Here is a 16946-nt window from a genome sequence, read left to right as displayed (position 1 = left end):
CATGAAGGAGTCTTTATGAATGTTTATGACTGTTATCGTTAGGTGTCATCTGATAAATTATAACACCTTTAATGTAAAGTTGACATTGTTTAAAATGTCTTTGTAATGAAAACTTGACATTAACAGAACCAAAAAGTTCATTTGTGAGCATCATACCACATCATGAAATCTTTGTAACCTTCATGTTTATGACAGTGTAATGCCAGTCTTACCCCTTCAGGTAAAGTGTTACCAAATAAGCAAATAAATTATGACCTAAAAATAAGAGCCAGTTTAATAGAAGTTTTCTCTAATTTCTTATAAGTTTAATTTGTCCCAGAGGAATCAAAACTGACAGTTTCAGATCTTGCTATAGAGAGGTCCAAATTGACAGGACAGAGTCAGAAAATGATTTTGTTCTCAGGTTCTGATTGTATTAACAGAGCGTTGAAGGAGATAAAGTCCTGAGAGTGAAGTCTGTAGATGGACTGTCTGAGTGACATGTAGGAGGATGAATAAGGTGGAAACAATCCAAAGATAACTTTACAGATGAAAATGTACCAGTGCATGAGTTTAAAGATTAATAATGATGCCAGTTGATCTGAGAATATAAAGTAAAGTGATGAGTGAGAGATTTACAGCCTGTTATGAACCATAATGCTCCATGATGGACAGCATCCCAGATGGGGGCAACAGACCCTGGAGTCAGACCCACCAAGCGCCCCACTCCAAGTGCCCCCAGAGTCCCAGGAGCCCCTCCACCCACCCATTGCGCCCTGCAGGAAGCAACCCACCGCCCCCCATTCCACTAAGTGATAGTGCTAATCAAAGGAGCCCAAAGAGATCGAACAGATGTGGATGCAGATGCTGTGTCAAGATTAATATGATCCAACAAAACGAGAACATAATAATTTAAGAATGCTTTTTACTTCAGTATTCAGTTACAATCTTTCTCACCAGCATTTGACAATTTTTCAGACAAACACATTTGAGGATTATTTTTATTTTATTCCTAACTCTGTTTTGTAAAAACCTTTAACACAAGCTCAGATTTCTTAACTGAGTTATTTTGTTTTTCTTGTTTTCTATTATTGTAACGATTCAGTTTAGCAGGAAACCTCTGAAAATAAACATTTAGATCCAGTTTTCTCTCCCTGACTGTTTTCTGATCACTGATTATTTGGTTTGTTTTCCTCAATGTAAAAGTTATTTCCATGATATTAAAACTGCTGCTGAAAATCACATTTACTGGTTACTTTTAAAGGTTTCTTTAGTTCTTCAAAACATTTATTTATTTTACTTTCACTGCTGAGGAAAAACTCTGTAGTTCACTGGATCTAGTTGGGTACTGGATGTACCCAACTAGAACATATCTTGACAAAATGTCCCAATTCAGACAAGTAAACTACAAAAGCTTAGAAGAAATCGTTCACCAGCAAGTTTGGCCTGTCATAACATCTGATTTGACTCAGATTATAAACACGTCCATTCAGTCAGGTATTTTCCCCCAGTCCCTTAAAACAGCAATTATCTCAGAATAAATAGTATCTCAGAGAATAGACTTTAAAATCCTTCTGTTAGTCTATAAATACCTGAATTAGCACCTAAATCCATCACAGACTTGTTATCAGTGTATCAACCCTCCAGACCACTCAGGTCTTCTGGCTCCAGTCTGCTCTGCAGAACCAGAACCAGAACCAGAACCAGAACCAGACATGGAGAAGCAGCATTTAGTTCCTATGCTCCACTGATCTGGAACAAACTCCCAGAAAACTGTAAAAGTGCTGAAAGCCAGAGTTCCTTTAAATCAAGATTAAAAACACATTTGTTTAGGATTGCCTTTGACTGTTCTAGTTAAACTGAAACATCATTAGTTCAAGTTTGCAGTTCAACTGTTTCTAATATTTACTTTTAGTTTCCGTTTTCCCATGTTTTGTTGTGTTTAAAATTTTCTACATTTTATTCCAACTTGCTTTTATTGTGTTTTGATTTTCCTATCACTTAATCTTGTAAAACACTTTGCATTGTCTTTTTACTGAAATGTGCTATACAAATAAATTTGCCTTGACTTCAGCAGCTTTCTAAAAGCTAAAAGAGTCCAAACTCCACAGAAGTAGAAGCAGTTTATTCAAAAGTCTGGCAGCAACATCTTGGAGAGATTGGTCTCCTCAGGTCCTGAAGCGGGTCCAGGATCCACTAGAAGGTTCTGATAAGATGAGCTCAGACTACAGGAGGAGGAATATGGCTGAATGAATTCATCAACATAGGAAGGAGTCTGTCCATGTACAGCTCTGAAGGTTAAGCCTAAGATTTTAAAATGAAATCTAAATCAGATTAGCAGCCAGTGGAATGACGTTAAAACAGGTTGAATGAGTTCTTCTGTTTCAGTCAGTCGCCCTGCAGCAGTTTTGGACAACCTGAAGACGAGCCGGTCTCTTCCTGTTGAAAGAAGTAAACAGATTGTTACAACAGTCCAGTCATGCAGAGACAAAAGCTTGAATTAAATTCTGAGGTTTTGAGATATTCCTCAAATTAAAAAAAGTTTATTACTGTCTGTTTTAAATGTTGCTCCATATAAAATAAATCTTAGACTACAGTTTCAATGCCCATTTCTCCTCTGATAGAAAACAACTTAGAAAGTTTCAGTTCCAGTCATGAACTAACAGAGAAAAACAAACTGTCCTGAAGATCTTGGAGGTGACTGAGGAGATTGGACTCATTATCAGTGTTGGGAGTAACATATTACTACAGTAACACATCACAATAATATTATACATTTCTAAGTAATTGGGTATTATAACGCACTACTTAAATAAAATACGCAATATAATAGTCGTTACAGTATCGGTAACATCACTCATTACTTTCAGTTCATTAAAGATAAGGACAAAAACATAATAGTAATAGTGCAATTTGTGTGCTACACCAAAAGAACTATCGACCTCAAGAAACAGTACAAGTAATTAAAAAAGCACATTCAACAATGTCATGCTAACACAAAGCTAAAAAAATGTTCTGCTGGATCAGACAAGAGAAAGTCCCCAGAGGAGCAGCACGCCGCCACTCCAGGAAAAAATTCTAAACAACAAACTTTAAACTTCTTTAGGTCTCTAAAGCTGCTGGACCCACGTGAGGTTAAGAGGTTGGTGGTGGAGTACATCATCGAAAATACGCAGCCCTTATTGACCAGCTTTTAGAAAGCTGGTTAATAAGATAACAAATGATAAGGTAAGCTAACGCAAGTCATTGCTATTGTAATGCTGCAACATTAAGGAGTTTGAAGGCTTTTCTAATGAGATCCTTTTTAAAATGGATTAGCAAACCAGTTAATTGATGTTAAAATAAAAAAGTACATACAGTTGTTTTTTATGTTTCGGTAAATAAATATCACGCATATTCAACTACAAGCATACTGATACGTATAAAATTATGTTTTGTTTTACGATAATAAAACAAACATACACACACAAAAACGTGTTCAGTTTCATAAAAACTGTTCAAGGCTGATCATAAATTTAATTGCAATTTTCTAACATTTCAGCACACACTGCCAGACAGGAAAACATTTGCCAAAGAGGTGGATAAGGCCAATAATGCAATGGAAATGGAGCTGAAGAAAACAATTAAAGAACAGGAGTGTGTATGAACAACTGCTGAGATATGGACTGCCTCCACTATGAAATGTCTCCACTAGTCTCCTAGAATCCAAAAAGTTGCAGTGCGATACAATTATCCAAAACCACCAGCTCACCGGTTGAAAGACGGTTCAGTCTTGGTAGAGTAAAACGGAACCGTCTTGGTAATGAACGCTTTCAGTGCCTTCTTTTGATACGATTTAATAAATATATCAGTCAGGTGGACTGTAGAGGGATGTTCTGTACCACAACAAATATCAACTAAAGTGTGAAACCTTTGTTAGTTGGCTTCCTCTGAGTTCTTTATTTTTCATTTTATTCTGGTTTATTAATTGCTTAAGAATGCAATTCTTATTTAATTTGCTGCGTGTCTATTTTGTAAGATTCTTGAGTATGTGTCATGATTTCGGCACTGTTACCTGGTCTAATTTCTCATGTCACACACCTGCTTAGCTCCGCCCATTCCTCATCACCTCAGATCTGTTCCACCTGCTCCCACTAATATATAACCAGCTCTTTGACAACACAGCAAGCCAGTAGTGGGATCTATTCCAGCGTTCTTTGTTCCGATTACCTGATCCTGACCTGTTTTGCCTCTCGACCTCTGAGACTGCCTGATCCCTGCCTGCTTGTGTATCAAACCGGACCTGCTACCTGACTTTGTCTGGCCCGTATGCCTGACCGTGTACTAGTGATGTTACGTGATGTGCCGAGGCTTCGAGGCGTGTGTCGAGTAATGGAGGGGGCGTTTCCGCAATGCGCGTATCGAGGCTTGCTTCATTTAGGGGAGGAGCCGAAAACGATGAGGTCCGAAGCCTCGCTGCCCGGCTGTACCACATGACTGCTTCGGGAAGTGGTTCAGATTTCGCTGCGGGGTTTGACAGCTTTAGAAACCCCACAGGCTCCATTCAAAATGTGGGTTGTTGTAGGCGAGTTGCGGTCAGTTGAGAGAGTGGATAGAGTTTTGATAATTTGGATAGCAGAGTTTGGATAGTGGTTATTTAGTTTGAGACAGTTAGTTTGGTGTTTGGAGAGTTTAGGAGAGAAATAGATAGGAGATCAGTGGTCTCAACTATCACGCATTGACCGTGTGACACACGCCTTTCACTGACTTCACACGGTCACACGCAACACATGACATTTCACACGCAAACATGGCATTTTTCACGCATAAAAATCACAAAGCCCATCTGGGCAGCGGACAATAAAAACTCCGCCTTCTGCTGAGCTGTTTCAGCTTCTTTCACAGCTTGTGGCCATCAGTAATTCCTGCTGCAGTTCATGTTAACAGAGCAGCAGGAAGAGTGATCAGAGTTATGAATAATTTTAGTCTTAACCAGCGGTGAAAGTAAGCCGGTAAGGTCCTGTACCGCGTACGCAGGAGGGGAGGGGGCGGGGGAAGAGAGCTGCTGCCAGATAAAGCCTTCATTCCGAACCAGTGATGGCTGCACTCTGGATCATAAAACAGTTCTGCTCACCAGATGCAGTTTAAAACGCTACTTCTGTTTATAAGTTGTTTTTATTAATTCTGCATTTTTTAACTACATGCACCGTATTTCTGTGCCTCAGCGCTTGCTTCTCTCCCCCCTCCTTTCCCTCGAACCCAGGGGCTTTTATCACCGTTCACCATTCAAAACATGAATCACTACGTTTAATGTTCTCACACCCGTAGCAAAGTGTGCCAGTTAAAGTCACTAGGAGAGTTATGGCTGTGTTTCATGATCTTTTGTTTTAAACAAAACAGAACCGTGGCGCTTCGGTGCGCTGCTGCCTTGCGCTTTAATTCAGGTGCGCAAAATTACGTTACTTGTAATTTGGGTGCGCATTTTTAAGAGTCATTTTAAAGAACTTGTAACATCGGGAGGTTGATCTCAGACCGGTCAGCTCCTATGATCACTGTATAGGAGCCATTTACAGTTTTTATTTATGCATTTCCCCCCTGTTTATCCCTCGCACGCAGCACACCATCTGGTAAAATCATCCCACCTCACCGCCCAGAGCGCACTGAGGAGAGCAATAGAGATTTGTCTGGTCGACTGAGATGAGAAACCTGTTGCTGTGAAAGGTGATATAGGTTATAAACTGTTACTGTCTAGAATTGCATTGAGCTGAAAAGAGAGGAGACATCAGCAGCTGGATCGTGCGTAAAGACGCAACGGGAACCTCTGTGTGCTTCAGTGTTGCTGCTGAGGGGAAAATGTGGGACCGTATAGTACTGGGCTAATCATTGGTCACTGTACCCCAATCTGTACATACTTGCACTTATTTATTTATGCACCCCGGCATCATCTGTGCCATGTGAGCGTGTCTTTTCAAAGGCTGGAGAAGTATTATCAAAAATGAGAAATCATTTGAAACCAAAAACTGTGGGGAAATTGTTGTTTCCTAATAAAAATGCATGAAATCATCCAAGTTACACAAGCATTAGCCTATTCACTACACGTGTTAAGATACAGCTGGCTGTGATTTTACACCTGGCCAGTAGGTGGTGTCGTGTGCACATGAAGCATCAAGAAATTAACCCTTTCTCGAACCAGTTGGCTCAAGTGGTTCAATGCCTCATGAGGCTTCATCTCACCACCGTGTACCGAACCTGGAACTGTGTCCTGACCTCGTCCTGGATCTCCCTCTGGCGCCTCATCTGACCACCCGGCTCTGACCTTGGATCTCGTCCCCGACATCAGCTTCTGGTTCATCCTCCTGATCTTCCTGTCCACGATCGTCCTCATGGTTCTGACCCTCCACCTGTCCTCTGACCACCGATCGTCCGGAGGAGTTCTGCCCTGGGACTCACTGAGCGGCGACCGACGCACCGCATTGGCAGCCAGCCAGCTGGAAACGACTCTCATCACTGGACTGAACTTTGAGAAGAGGTTAGTAACCATTACGTTTGTGAATAATCACTCCCAGTTAAACGTGGTCACTAACCTGCTGTCTCTGTCCCCAGAAGTTCCTGCGGTAAACGCTGACGCCGCTTGCTGCATTTGAGTTTTAAATAATTTTTTTCGTAAATCTGTTTGTCTGATTTGAACACTGGGGTCCATCTGTTTCGATCGTAACAGTGACTACTTTCAGGGTATCACTTTAAATAGCTTTTACTTAAAAGTCCTACTTCTTTTTAGTGTGCAAATGATTGTGCCTGTGATCTGTTATTGTTAAAAATGACAACACATTTGTCCAGTTATTTGTTAACTGATGGATAATGAAGTTAATGTTTATATTTTATGTTTTAGGCACTGATTTGAATGTGTTGCACCTTTCCCCATATAACATGGGGCATTAGGTTTTCAAAAAGAGATTTACCTCGTAATGTTGAAGTAAATATAGACTACTTTTATTATTGATTATAATATGCTACTTCTGTAAAAAACAAAAAAACTTTCCAAACAGATTCGGAGGTGCTAATGACTTTAGAGCAATATACATGTATTTTGTAAATTTATCAGTTATTTTATGTTAGAATGCTGCCACATAAGGAATTTTACGTTAAAAAAAATATATTACCCTTTTAAAGCTGTAACGAGTAATATTTAATGGATTACAATGTCAAACTAACTTGTCCAACACTACTCATCATTTAGCTTCAACCTCCTGTTGCTTCTTTCTTTTTCTTCTTCTCTGCTCTCTGTGGAGGACAGCTGAGTCTCTTCCTCAGTCTCCTGATTCTGCTGCAGCCTGGAGCGTTCAGTTGTAGTTGGACCTCCAGGCCAGTTGATGGTTCCTGTGAAGGATCAGAGGATTTTATACCAAACTTTACATCTGATGATGAAATAATGTGACATCTAAATGTAACACAGGCTGAACAAACATGCAGCAGTGAAGGACTCCTGCTGATATTTGACTTCCATCACAGATGATGAACAAAATCAGTTCAGAGGCGTCACTTTATGATGGCAGCGGTCTTTAAGTCAACCTATGAGACACGTGTTGAAGATCTGTAGCCACAACTGACAACTGCAGTATAAAGGATGCAGAACAAACTGATCAGTGACTGAACAGGAATATAAATATCTGCTCAATCTGGCAGCTGATGCTGGTAAAATACTTTGTTTAAAAGCATGAACATCTGAAAAAACAGACATTAAACAGGTTTACTTTTATATGTTTTTCTCTTTATTTATACAGGTTATCTCATTTAGATTGAAGATTTCATTTACATGACAGACCTGTTTTTATAAAACAAAAAACAACACAAAATTCACACAGTAAGAATATGAAAAATTTAAATTTTCATTCAGATTAAGAAAGCGGTAACACTTTACTTGAAGGTGTGTGCATAACACTGACATTACACCGTCATAGACATGAAGGAGTCTTTATGAATAGTTATGACTGGGTGTCATCTGGTAAATTATTAATAAAAAGTTATAACAACTTTAACATTAACATTAACCAAGAAATCCTAAACATCATAAATATGTCATAAGTCTAATAATAAACCTTTAAAAAGTTATTTAGCTGTATGTGTTAAAATTACATTACACTTTCATGTGTGATTGGACTTAACTTTGGCTGTCATGAGACAATTTTAATTTTGTCATTGATATTTTCTCTTCAAGTGAAATGGAATATGTAGGACTAGTCACAAATATGTCATTAAGTGGTATTATACTGACAAATGAAATTTTAGGTTCTGTTAATGTCAAGTTGTCACAACAAAGACATTTAAAAAAATGTGAATTTTGCATTAAAAGTGTCATTATTTACCGAATGACACTTAATGACAACAGTCATAAACATTCATAATGGCTCCTTTATGTTTATGACAGTGTAATGTCAGTCTTAACCCTTCAAGTGAAGTGTTATCAAATAAGATAATAAATTATGACATGAAAGTAAGAGGCAGTTATATAGGAAGATTTCTCTATTTTCTTATAAAAATCTTAATTTGTCCCAGAGGAATCAACAATGACCGTTTCAGATCCTGTTATAGAGAGATCCAAGTTAATGGGACAGAGTCAGAAAATGCTTTTGTTCTCAGGTTCTGATCATACTAACTGAGCGCTGAAGGAGATAAAGTCCTGAGAGTGAAGTCTGTAGCTGTCTGAGTGACATGTAGGAGGATAAATAAGGTGGGAGCAATCCAATGATAACTAGATAGATGAAAATGTACCAATGCATGAGTTTAAAGACTGATAATGATGCCAGTTGATCTGAGAATATAAAGTACAGCGATGAGTGAGAGAATTATAGCCTGTTGTGAACCGTAATGCTCCATGATAGATAGCATCCAACATCTGCAGCATCCAACATCTGCAGAGAGGTGGCAGATGCATTCATAGAAACATCACAGTAATCTAACAGAGGCAGGAAGGTCATTAAGACGAGATGCTTCCTGCACTGAGAGAAAAGCAAGATTTATTTCTGAAGAAAACCTCTATTTTGAGCTTTAGCTTCTTATTATGTTCAATATGTGACTGAAATTAAAGAAAATTATAGTTATGATTGAAATAAAAAAATCTTTAAATTTAGTATAAAAAATATTTAGTAACTTTTTTGTGATAGATTTCTATCATAAATAATTTAGTGCACCACATGTTCTTCAATAATCTGAGGGAGGATCAACTAATAATTTTAACACAAAAAGAGCAAAGTAGTTTGTTGGACCAATATGAACAATGTTATGTAACATACTTTAAAACAATGCAGTGGTGTGGATATTTTTGGCTTTTGATACTATAGTCCAATCAAAAACCAAGCAGGTCAAAAAAATATTTTTTAGGAAAAAAATAATTAACTGCAGGAGACGACCTAAATAAAATCCTGCCTTTAAAGATGATTTCCACAAATGTATTTCTTTAATTTGTAATGTAATATTACAAGGTAGGATACAATAGTGAGAAAGGCAAGTTCATTTATAAATCACATTTCAGTAACCAGACTATTCAAGTAAACATTCAATTCAGTTTTAAAATCGGTAAAAATAAGGTTTTAGCTGTCTTATTTCGCCTATGAAATAAGTTCCGACAGCACCACCTGCTGGAGATAAACTGATACAGCAGATTGTTTGATTTAACGCGTCACAAACCGGTTAGAGAAACAGAAAGTATTTTCAGACGTTGTTGAACTGAGCTGAGACGCCATTACTGGGTGTCAGATCTCTGCTGAATAAACACGGAAATACTTGGAAGATTTTAAGAAGAAGCAGCTGAAACTTTTGGTGAGTTTGGCTGTTGAAATAATTCAATCCAGAATGGCTGAGAGACTTCTGAAAAGTTACCTGAGCTGCCATGTGTGTTCAGAGATTTTCAGAGATCCTGTGTCTCTGAGCTGCAACCACAGCTTCTGTTCAAGCTGCCTGCAGAAATTCTGGGAACAAGCAGGAAACAAGAACTGTCCCATCTGTAAAAGAAGATCTTCCAAGGATTCTCCAAAGGTAAACTTCACTCTGAAGGAACTGGCTGACTCTTTTACTGGAAGACAGAAATCTGGATCATCTGAGGCAGAAAAAGGAGCAAAGCAGCTGATGGTGGTCTGCAGCAAACACCAAGAAGACCCTAAACTGTTCTGTAAAGACGAGCAGAGAGCTGTGTGTCGTGTCTGTGAGTTTTCTCTCCACCAGAGTCACAAAGTGGTTCCTATAGAACAAGCAGTCAGTGAGCTGAAGGAGCAGCTGAGATCTGACTTAAAGTCTCTGCAGGACAAGAGGAACAAACACAAACAGGTGGAGAAAACATACGAGGATGTGATTCAACACTCCAAGAAGCAGCTGTTGTCCACAGAGAGACAGATCAGAGCAGAGTTCAACAAGCTCCACCAGTTCCTGAAAGAGGAAGAGGAGTCCAGACTGGCAGCTCTGAGGGAGGAAGAGGAGCAGAAGGGGAAGACTATCAGCAGAGAGATGAAGAGGATCCAGGAGCAGATCTCCTCTCTGTCAGACAGCATCTCTGCTGTTGAAGAAGACCTGCAGAAAGACAACGTGTCGTTCCTCAGCAGTTATAAAGCCACTCAGAGCAGAGCCAGAGGTCAGAGGTCACTGTCAGATCCACAGCTGGTCTCAGGAGCTCTGATAGATGTGGCCAAACACCTGGGCAACCTGTCCTTCAGAGTCTGGGAGAAGATGAAGGAGAAGGTCCACTTCAGTCCTGTCATTCTGGACCCAAACACTGCAAATGGATTTCTCTACCTGTCTGATGATCTGACCAGTGTGAGATGTGGAGACACTTGGCAGCAGCTTCCTGATAATCCAGAGAGAAACACTCATTATTCACATGTTTTTGGCTCTGAGAGCTTCAGCTCAGGGAAACACAGCTGGGAGGTGGAGGTGGGAGACCATCCTCGCTGGAATATCGGTTATGTTAAAGAGTCAGTTGACAGGAAGGGACAGAGATATGCTTCACCAAACTATGGAGTTTGGTGTTTACGGTACGAAGAAGAAAAATACAGTAATGGTGTTGGTAAGACTCTAACAATGGAGAAGATTCTTCCGAGAATCAGAGTCCAGCTGGACTATGACAGGGGGGAGGTGTCCTTCTATGACCCTGAAGACATATCTCACATCTACACTCACAGAGACACTTTCACTGAGAAACTCTTCCCTTATTTGACTGTTCGTCCAGCTGGTGATGCCATAACTTCTGGTCTCAGAATCTGTCAAACTGAGATTCCTTTTTAAAGTTTAAAGGTTTGTTTATCAGTTCTCTGAATTAGCATTTTTAGATAAAGGTTTCTACTTGCTGTCAGAACAACTTTCATTTTAAATGTTTAATTATTGTTGATGTTTTTAAACCTTTGATTAAATAAGGCTCAAACTGGATAAAACAATGTAAATCGAAGCAGCTGGATATTATTTAAGTTTGTTGTTACGTTTGTAAAACCAGTACAAAACATTTCTTAATTAATGTTTTGACTTTAGTGTTGTTTTTATGTTTTTGTTGGTAATCTCTTTCAACACCATTGGACAATTCTTCACAAGTTATTTTTATAACTTTTAAACTTCTGCTGAAAAAGATTTTCATAGGTTTCTTTTTTCTTCAACATGTTTATTTTTTTCTTTGACTATTAAAGTAAAACACTGTAGTTCATTGGACTTCAAATCACAGTCAGAACCTGAAACCAGTTATATCAAGGCTTGGCTACTGGTTGGGTCAGACGTACTGCATCCCTCCCTGCGTTCCACTGCTGCATTATGTGACGTGAATAACTGGCATTGTGTTCCAGACTCTCACAATTTCCTCCTAATTTTCTTTTCTGTTTTTTTTTTCTAACACATAAGCACATTTAAAGACATATTTTCGTTTGTTGCACTCTTTGTGATCGACATGTTTTTTTTTCTCCTTGCCATGGCATGCTGCAATAGCCTAGCATTAGCGATAGACGCGTGTTTCAATAGAAAAAAGGGGTCAATAAAAAGTTCAATCGAAGAACAGTTGTCTTTCCTTTTTCATTCTAGCCTGTCGTGTAGGTTAATACTATAGGCAAGGCAAGGCAAATTTATTTATATAGCACAATTCAGTACAAAGACAATGCAAAGTGCTTTACATGATTAAAATATAGCAAAATAAAACAGAATAAAAGCAAGTAGGAATAAAATATAGATAGAAAATAGAACAAAAAAGTGGTGATTCTGTGATGATTCTGGCACTGGAGCTGATCCTGCTCTTAATCAGTCACACCTGTTCAGTCTCCACCTATCTGCAATCAACCTCTACTGGCTTCACCTGTCTCCAGCTGCATAAAAACCCTGTTCTTGTCAGTCTCCAGTGCCAGATCGTCTTCGAGCCATCCGGTGAGAACTTTCCAGCACTATCCCAGAAAACCTGCCTGTCTGTTGCCCGACCTGTTTTGCCCTCTGTTTTTTGAGCCTGCCTGATCCTGTTCTGGTTTTCCTGCCTGCCTGAGTTCTGCCTTGCAGCCTCTGGATTCTGGACTGATTCCCCGTGTTTCTGATCTCGGTCTGCCTGTGAGTTTGAGACCTGCCTGCCCCCTGTAAGCCTGTTCTGTCGGATTTTGGACCTGGATCTGGACCCGGACCCTCTTTGGATTTCCCCTCTGTACCTCTGCTGGAGTTGTGAACTACCGTTACCGGACCTGGACTGTCTCTGGATTTACGCCCCTGGAAAACCCCTCGTCGTCTGCCTGCTGCCGACCGCTCAACGGTCCGTTCCCATCTCCCAGCGGACGGATTCTGCCCCAAACACTTCCAGCTGTCTCTCCATGCCCTGGCTGCTCCCGTTATCAGGTTAGTCAGTTTGTTTCTTTGCTAACCTGCCTCAGTAGTCTCTGACCTGTCCCTCTGCTTCCAGGGAAGCTCCACCCGTTACGAGAGCAGCACACCCGAGAGCCGAAGCTGGTTTTACCCTGCTTATCAATAAACTGTCTGTAGAGTCACTGACCTGTCATGGTTGAATCTTGGGTCCGATTCTGATTCATTACAGATTCAGTTAACTAGGACAGTTAAAGGCAATTTTAAACAAATGTGTTTTAATCTTGATTTAAAGGAACTAAGGCTTTCCGCATCTTTACAGTTTTCTGGAAGTTTGTTCCAGATAAGTGGAGCATAGGAACTAAATGCTGCTTCTCCATGTTTGGTTCTGGTTCTAGGTATGCAGAGTAGGCTGGAGCCAGAAGACCTGAGTGGTCTGGAGGGTTGATACACTGATAACAAGTCTGTGATGGATTTAGGTGCTAAGCCATTTAGGGATTTATAGACTAACAGAAGTATTTTAAAATCTATTCTCTGAGATACAGGGAGGCAGTGTAAGGACTTTAGAACTGGTGTGATGTGCTCTACTTTCTTAGTCTTAGTGAGGACTTCAGAACCGGGTCCATGTTCTCTACTTTCTTAGTCTTAGTGAGGACGCGGGCAGCAGCGTTCTGGATCAGCTGCAGCTGTCTGATCCACTTTTTAGGCAGACCTGTGAAGACACCGTTGCAGTAATCAATTCGACTAAAAATAAACGCATGGATTAGTTTTTCCAGATCCTGCTGAGACATCAGTCCTTTAATCCTAGAAATGTTCTTCAGGTGATAGAAAGCTGACCTTGTAACTGTCTTTAGATGCTTTTGGAGGTTCAGGTCTGAGTCCATCACTACACCCAGATTTCGGGCCTGATTTGTGGTTTTTAGCTGAAGCGACTGAAGCTGTGTGCTAACTTTTGATCTCTCCTCTATTGGTCCAAATATTATTACTTCTGTTTTGTTTTTATTCAATTGAAGAAAATTTTGGCACATCCACGTATTGATTTCTTCTAGGCATTTACTCAGTGCTTGAATGGGTTCATAGTCACCTGGTGACATGGTGATGTAGAGCTGTGTGTCGTCTGCATAGTTATGGTAGCTGATGTTGTTGTTTTTTATGATCTGGGCTAAAGAGCATGTAGATATTGAAAAGGAGGGGACCCAGGATGGACCCTTGGGGAACCCCACATGCGATTTTTGTCATCTCTGATGTAAAATTACCTACTGATACAAAAAAGTCCCTGTCCTTTAAGTAGGATTTAAACCAGTGGAGAGCTGTACCAGAGAGGCCGACCCAGTTCTCCAGGCGCTCTAACAGAATGGAGTGATCGACAGTATCAAATTCTGCACTGAGGTCCAATAGAACCAGCACGGTGGTTCTTCCACAGTCTGTATTTATATGGATGTCATTAAACACCTTGATAAGGGCGGTCTCTGTACTGTGGTGAGCACGGAAACCTGACTGGAAAACGTCAAATCGGCTGGTTGTTGTTAAGAAGGTGTTTAATTGTTGAAACACAGCTTTTTCTATTATCTTACTGATAAAGGGGAGGTTTGAGATGGGCCTGTAGTTCTGGAGTAGAAGTTTGTCCAAATTGTTCTTTTTCAGCAGTGGTTTGATAATTGCTGTTTTTAGAGACAGGGGGAAAACACCTGACAGAAGGGACGTGTTTATTATCTGAGTCAAATAAGCCGCTATGACAGGCAGAACGTTCTTAAGGAAAACTGTTGGTAGAACATCAAGACAGCATGAAGAGGAACTTAGCTGCTGAATGATCCGCTCTAAGCTTTTGTGGTTTATTTGGCTGAATTGGGACATTTTGTCAGGATAATTTCCAGCTGAATACGGCTTTGGTTCTGGAGCTGGTGTGGATGTACAAACTGATCCTCTAATTTTTAGGATTTTCTCAGTAAAGAAGTTAGCAAATTCATTGCAGGCCCTGGTGGAGTGGAGTTCTGAAGCCACGGACACAGGAGGATTTGTTAACCTGTCGACTGTGGCAAATAAGACACGAGCGTTATTAATGTTTTTCTTAATGATCTCAGAGAAGAAAGATTCTCTTGCATTTTTCAGTTGTAAGTTATATCTGTTAAGTCTCTCTTTATAGATGTCATAGTGAACCTGGAGTCTATTCTTTCTCCACCTGTGTTCAGCTTTGCGACATTCCCTTTTTTCACTTCTAACTGATGGAGCATTTCTCCAAGGAGATTTATTCTTCCCGTAAAAAACCTTCACTTTAACTGGAGCAATGCAGTCAATGATGTCTGAGACTTTAGACTGAAAGTTATCTACTAGCTCATCTACTGAGTTGCAGCCCAAGGTTGAAGTAGCAAAGTAAGCTTGAATAAAATTTTCTGTGGCATTGTCCTTAAAGGTGCGTTTTCTTACGATGTCCCTTTGGCTAAATGAGTCACTGGTAATGATACATTCAAAGGTAACGGAGAAGTGATCGGATAAGGCAACATCAGTTACATTGACCTGTGAAATGTTTAGACCTTTAGTGATGATTAAGTCTAAAATATGCCCCTGCTTGTGTGTTGGCTGTTTAACATTCTGAGTTAAACCAAAGTTTCTAAGTGTGTCACACAGTTCTTTTGCACTTCTGTCTTCAGGGTTGTCAACGTGAAAGTTGAAGTCTCCAACAATAATTAAACAGTCATAATCAACACATATCACAGACAGCAGGTCACTGAAATCATTAAAAAAGTTTGATGTGGACTTAGGAGGCCTGTAAACATTCAGAAACATAGTTCGTACCGGGCCCTTTACCTGGAGAGCCAGATGTTCAAAAGAGTCAAATTTTCCCAAAAACACCTTTTTACACTTTAGTGAATCATTAAACAATGTTGCTACTCCTCCACCTTTCCTTTGCTGTCTGCTCTCACAAAGAAAATTGTAGTTTGGAGGAGTCGACTCCAGCAGAATGGCTGCTTCATTAGATTCATGTAACCATGTTTCTGTTAAAAACATAACATCAAGATTATTGTCAATAATGAAGTCATTAATTAAAAGGGATTTTCCTGACAGAGATCTAATGTTTAATAAACCCAGTTTATATGATTTGGTGGTTGATGGTGTCTTTGTGGCAGGTTGCATCTGACAGTTTATGACTTTTAAGTACGACTGATTATTCCTGTGTGTTTTCCTTTTGCTTTTCTTATTTCTGCCACGTAACATAACAGATATTCCATGTTCTCCGTCAGGAGGCCCAGGCTTATGCTGGAAGCGGTCTTGACTGATAAACGTACAGCCAGGGCCTGCTGTATATCACAAGGACGTTATCCGAAGGTCTTCAGGACAGGCATGTTCTGTGATATGTAGAGGAGGAGGAGGATCTGGACCTCTGCGTCCTTTGGAAGATGCTGATTTAGTCACAGAACTGTGGTTTTCAGAATTAATATGTGGAGAGGATGTCAACTGTAGACCAATCTTAAGGACTTTGTTCATGTTATGAGAAAAATCCAGGAAAGGAACCTCTGGGCTTTGTGGAGAGGAAGGCGAGGCGGGTCCAGTCTGGATCGGTGTTCGTGACGATGGCGATTCTTGGTCCTCTCTTTGTCCTGCTGAGATCTGGGATGAATCCTCCTGTAGCTCTGACAACGCCTCATTCTGTGTCATCTTTCTGGCCATCTTTATCTTGGCTTGTTCGGGCTGCACTGGGCTTATCATTTGTTTAGGCACTGGATGTTCTTTGTTTTGGGACAAAGCTGATGCAGTATGGTTCACAGAATAGAAGATGTTTGAAATCAGTCGTTTTGCACCTGACCTATTTAGAGAGAAGCCATCTCTGTTGAACAGATGTCTTCTTTCCCAGAAGATGTTAAAGTTGTCTATGAAGGTTACAGTTGTTTCTTTGCATGTTTTTTCCAGCCATTTGTTTAGCATCAGAATTCGGGAAAAAATCTCGTCTCCACAAGCCACGGGCGGGAAAGGGCCGCTGAGAAGCACCTTGACATTAAGGCCATGAACTAGGTTCAACAAACGAATGTAATCCTCTTTCAATACTTCTGATTTTCTTATCCGGGTGACGTCGCCCAGGGCTTCAGCTTGTTATATGAGTTTTTCCAAGGTCGGGCGCTCTTTCAAGATCCTTGGAAGGATGTCTAATAAATCAGACACCAGGCCATAGTTCGAATCGTTATAAATTAACA

The 16946-nt window shown here is 40.1% G+C and overlaps 1 protein-coding gene across 1 annotated transcript; it reads left to right on the top strand.

The window, feature by feature from the left end:
• Positions 1–9690: 9690 nt before the first annotated feature.
• LOC118564731 (nuclear factor 7, brain-like) lies at positions 9691–11229 on the top strand. Its single transcript, XM_036143575.1, has one exon. The coding sequence runs from the start codon at positions 9808–9810 to the stop codon at positions 11227–11229; it is 1422 nt and encodes a 473-aa protein (XP_035999468.1). The 5' UTR covers positions 9691–9807.
• The last annotated feature ends 5717 nt before the right edge of the window (positions 11230–16946 follow it).

The sequence above is a fragment of the Fundulus heteroclitus genome, chromosome 12 (assembly GCF_011125445.2).
Source record: "Fundulus heteroclitus isolate FHET01 chromosome 12, MU-UCD_Fhet_4.1, whole genome shotgun sequence".
In the NCBI taxonomy this organism is placed as follows: Eukaryota; Metazoa; Chordata; class Actinopteri; order Cyprinodontiformes; family Fundulidae; genus Fundulus; species Fundulus heteroclitus.
Note: the sequence above shows the minus strand (reverse complement) of the source record. Positions and strands in the feature narration are given on the sequence as shown.

Excerpts from the sequence above, each read along its gene's own strand:
- LOC118564731 (XM_036143575.1), top strand. The coding sequence starts at position 9,808 with ATGGCTGAGAGACTTCTGAAAAGTTACCTGAGCTGCCATGTGTGTTCA.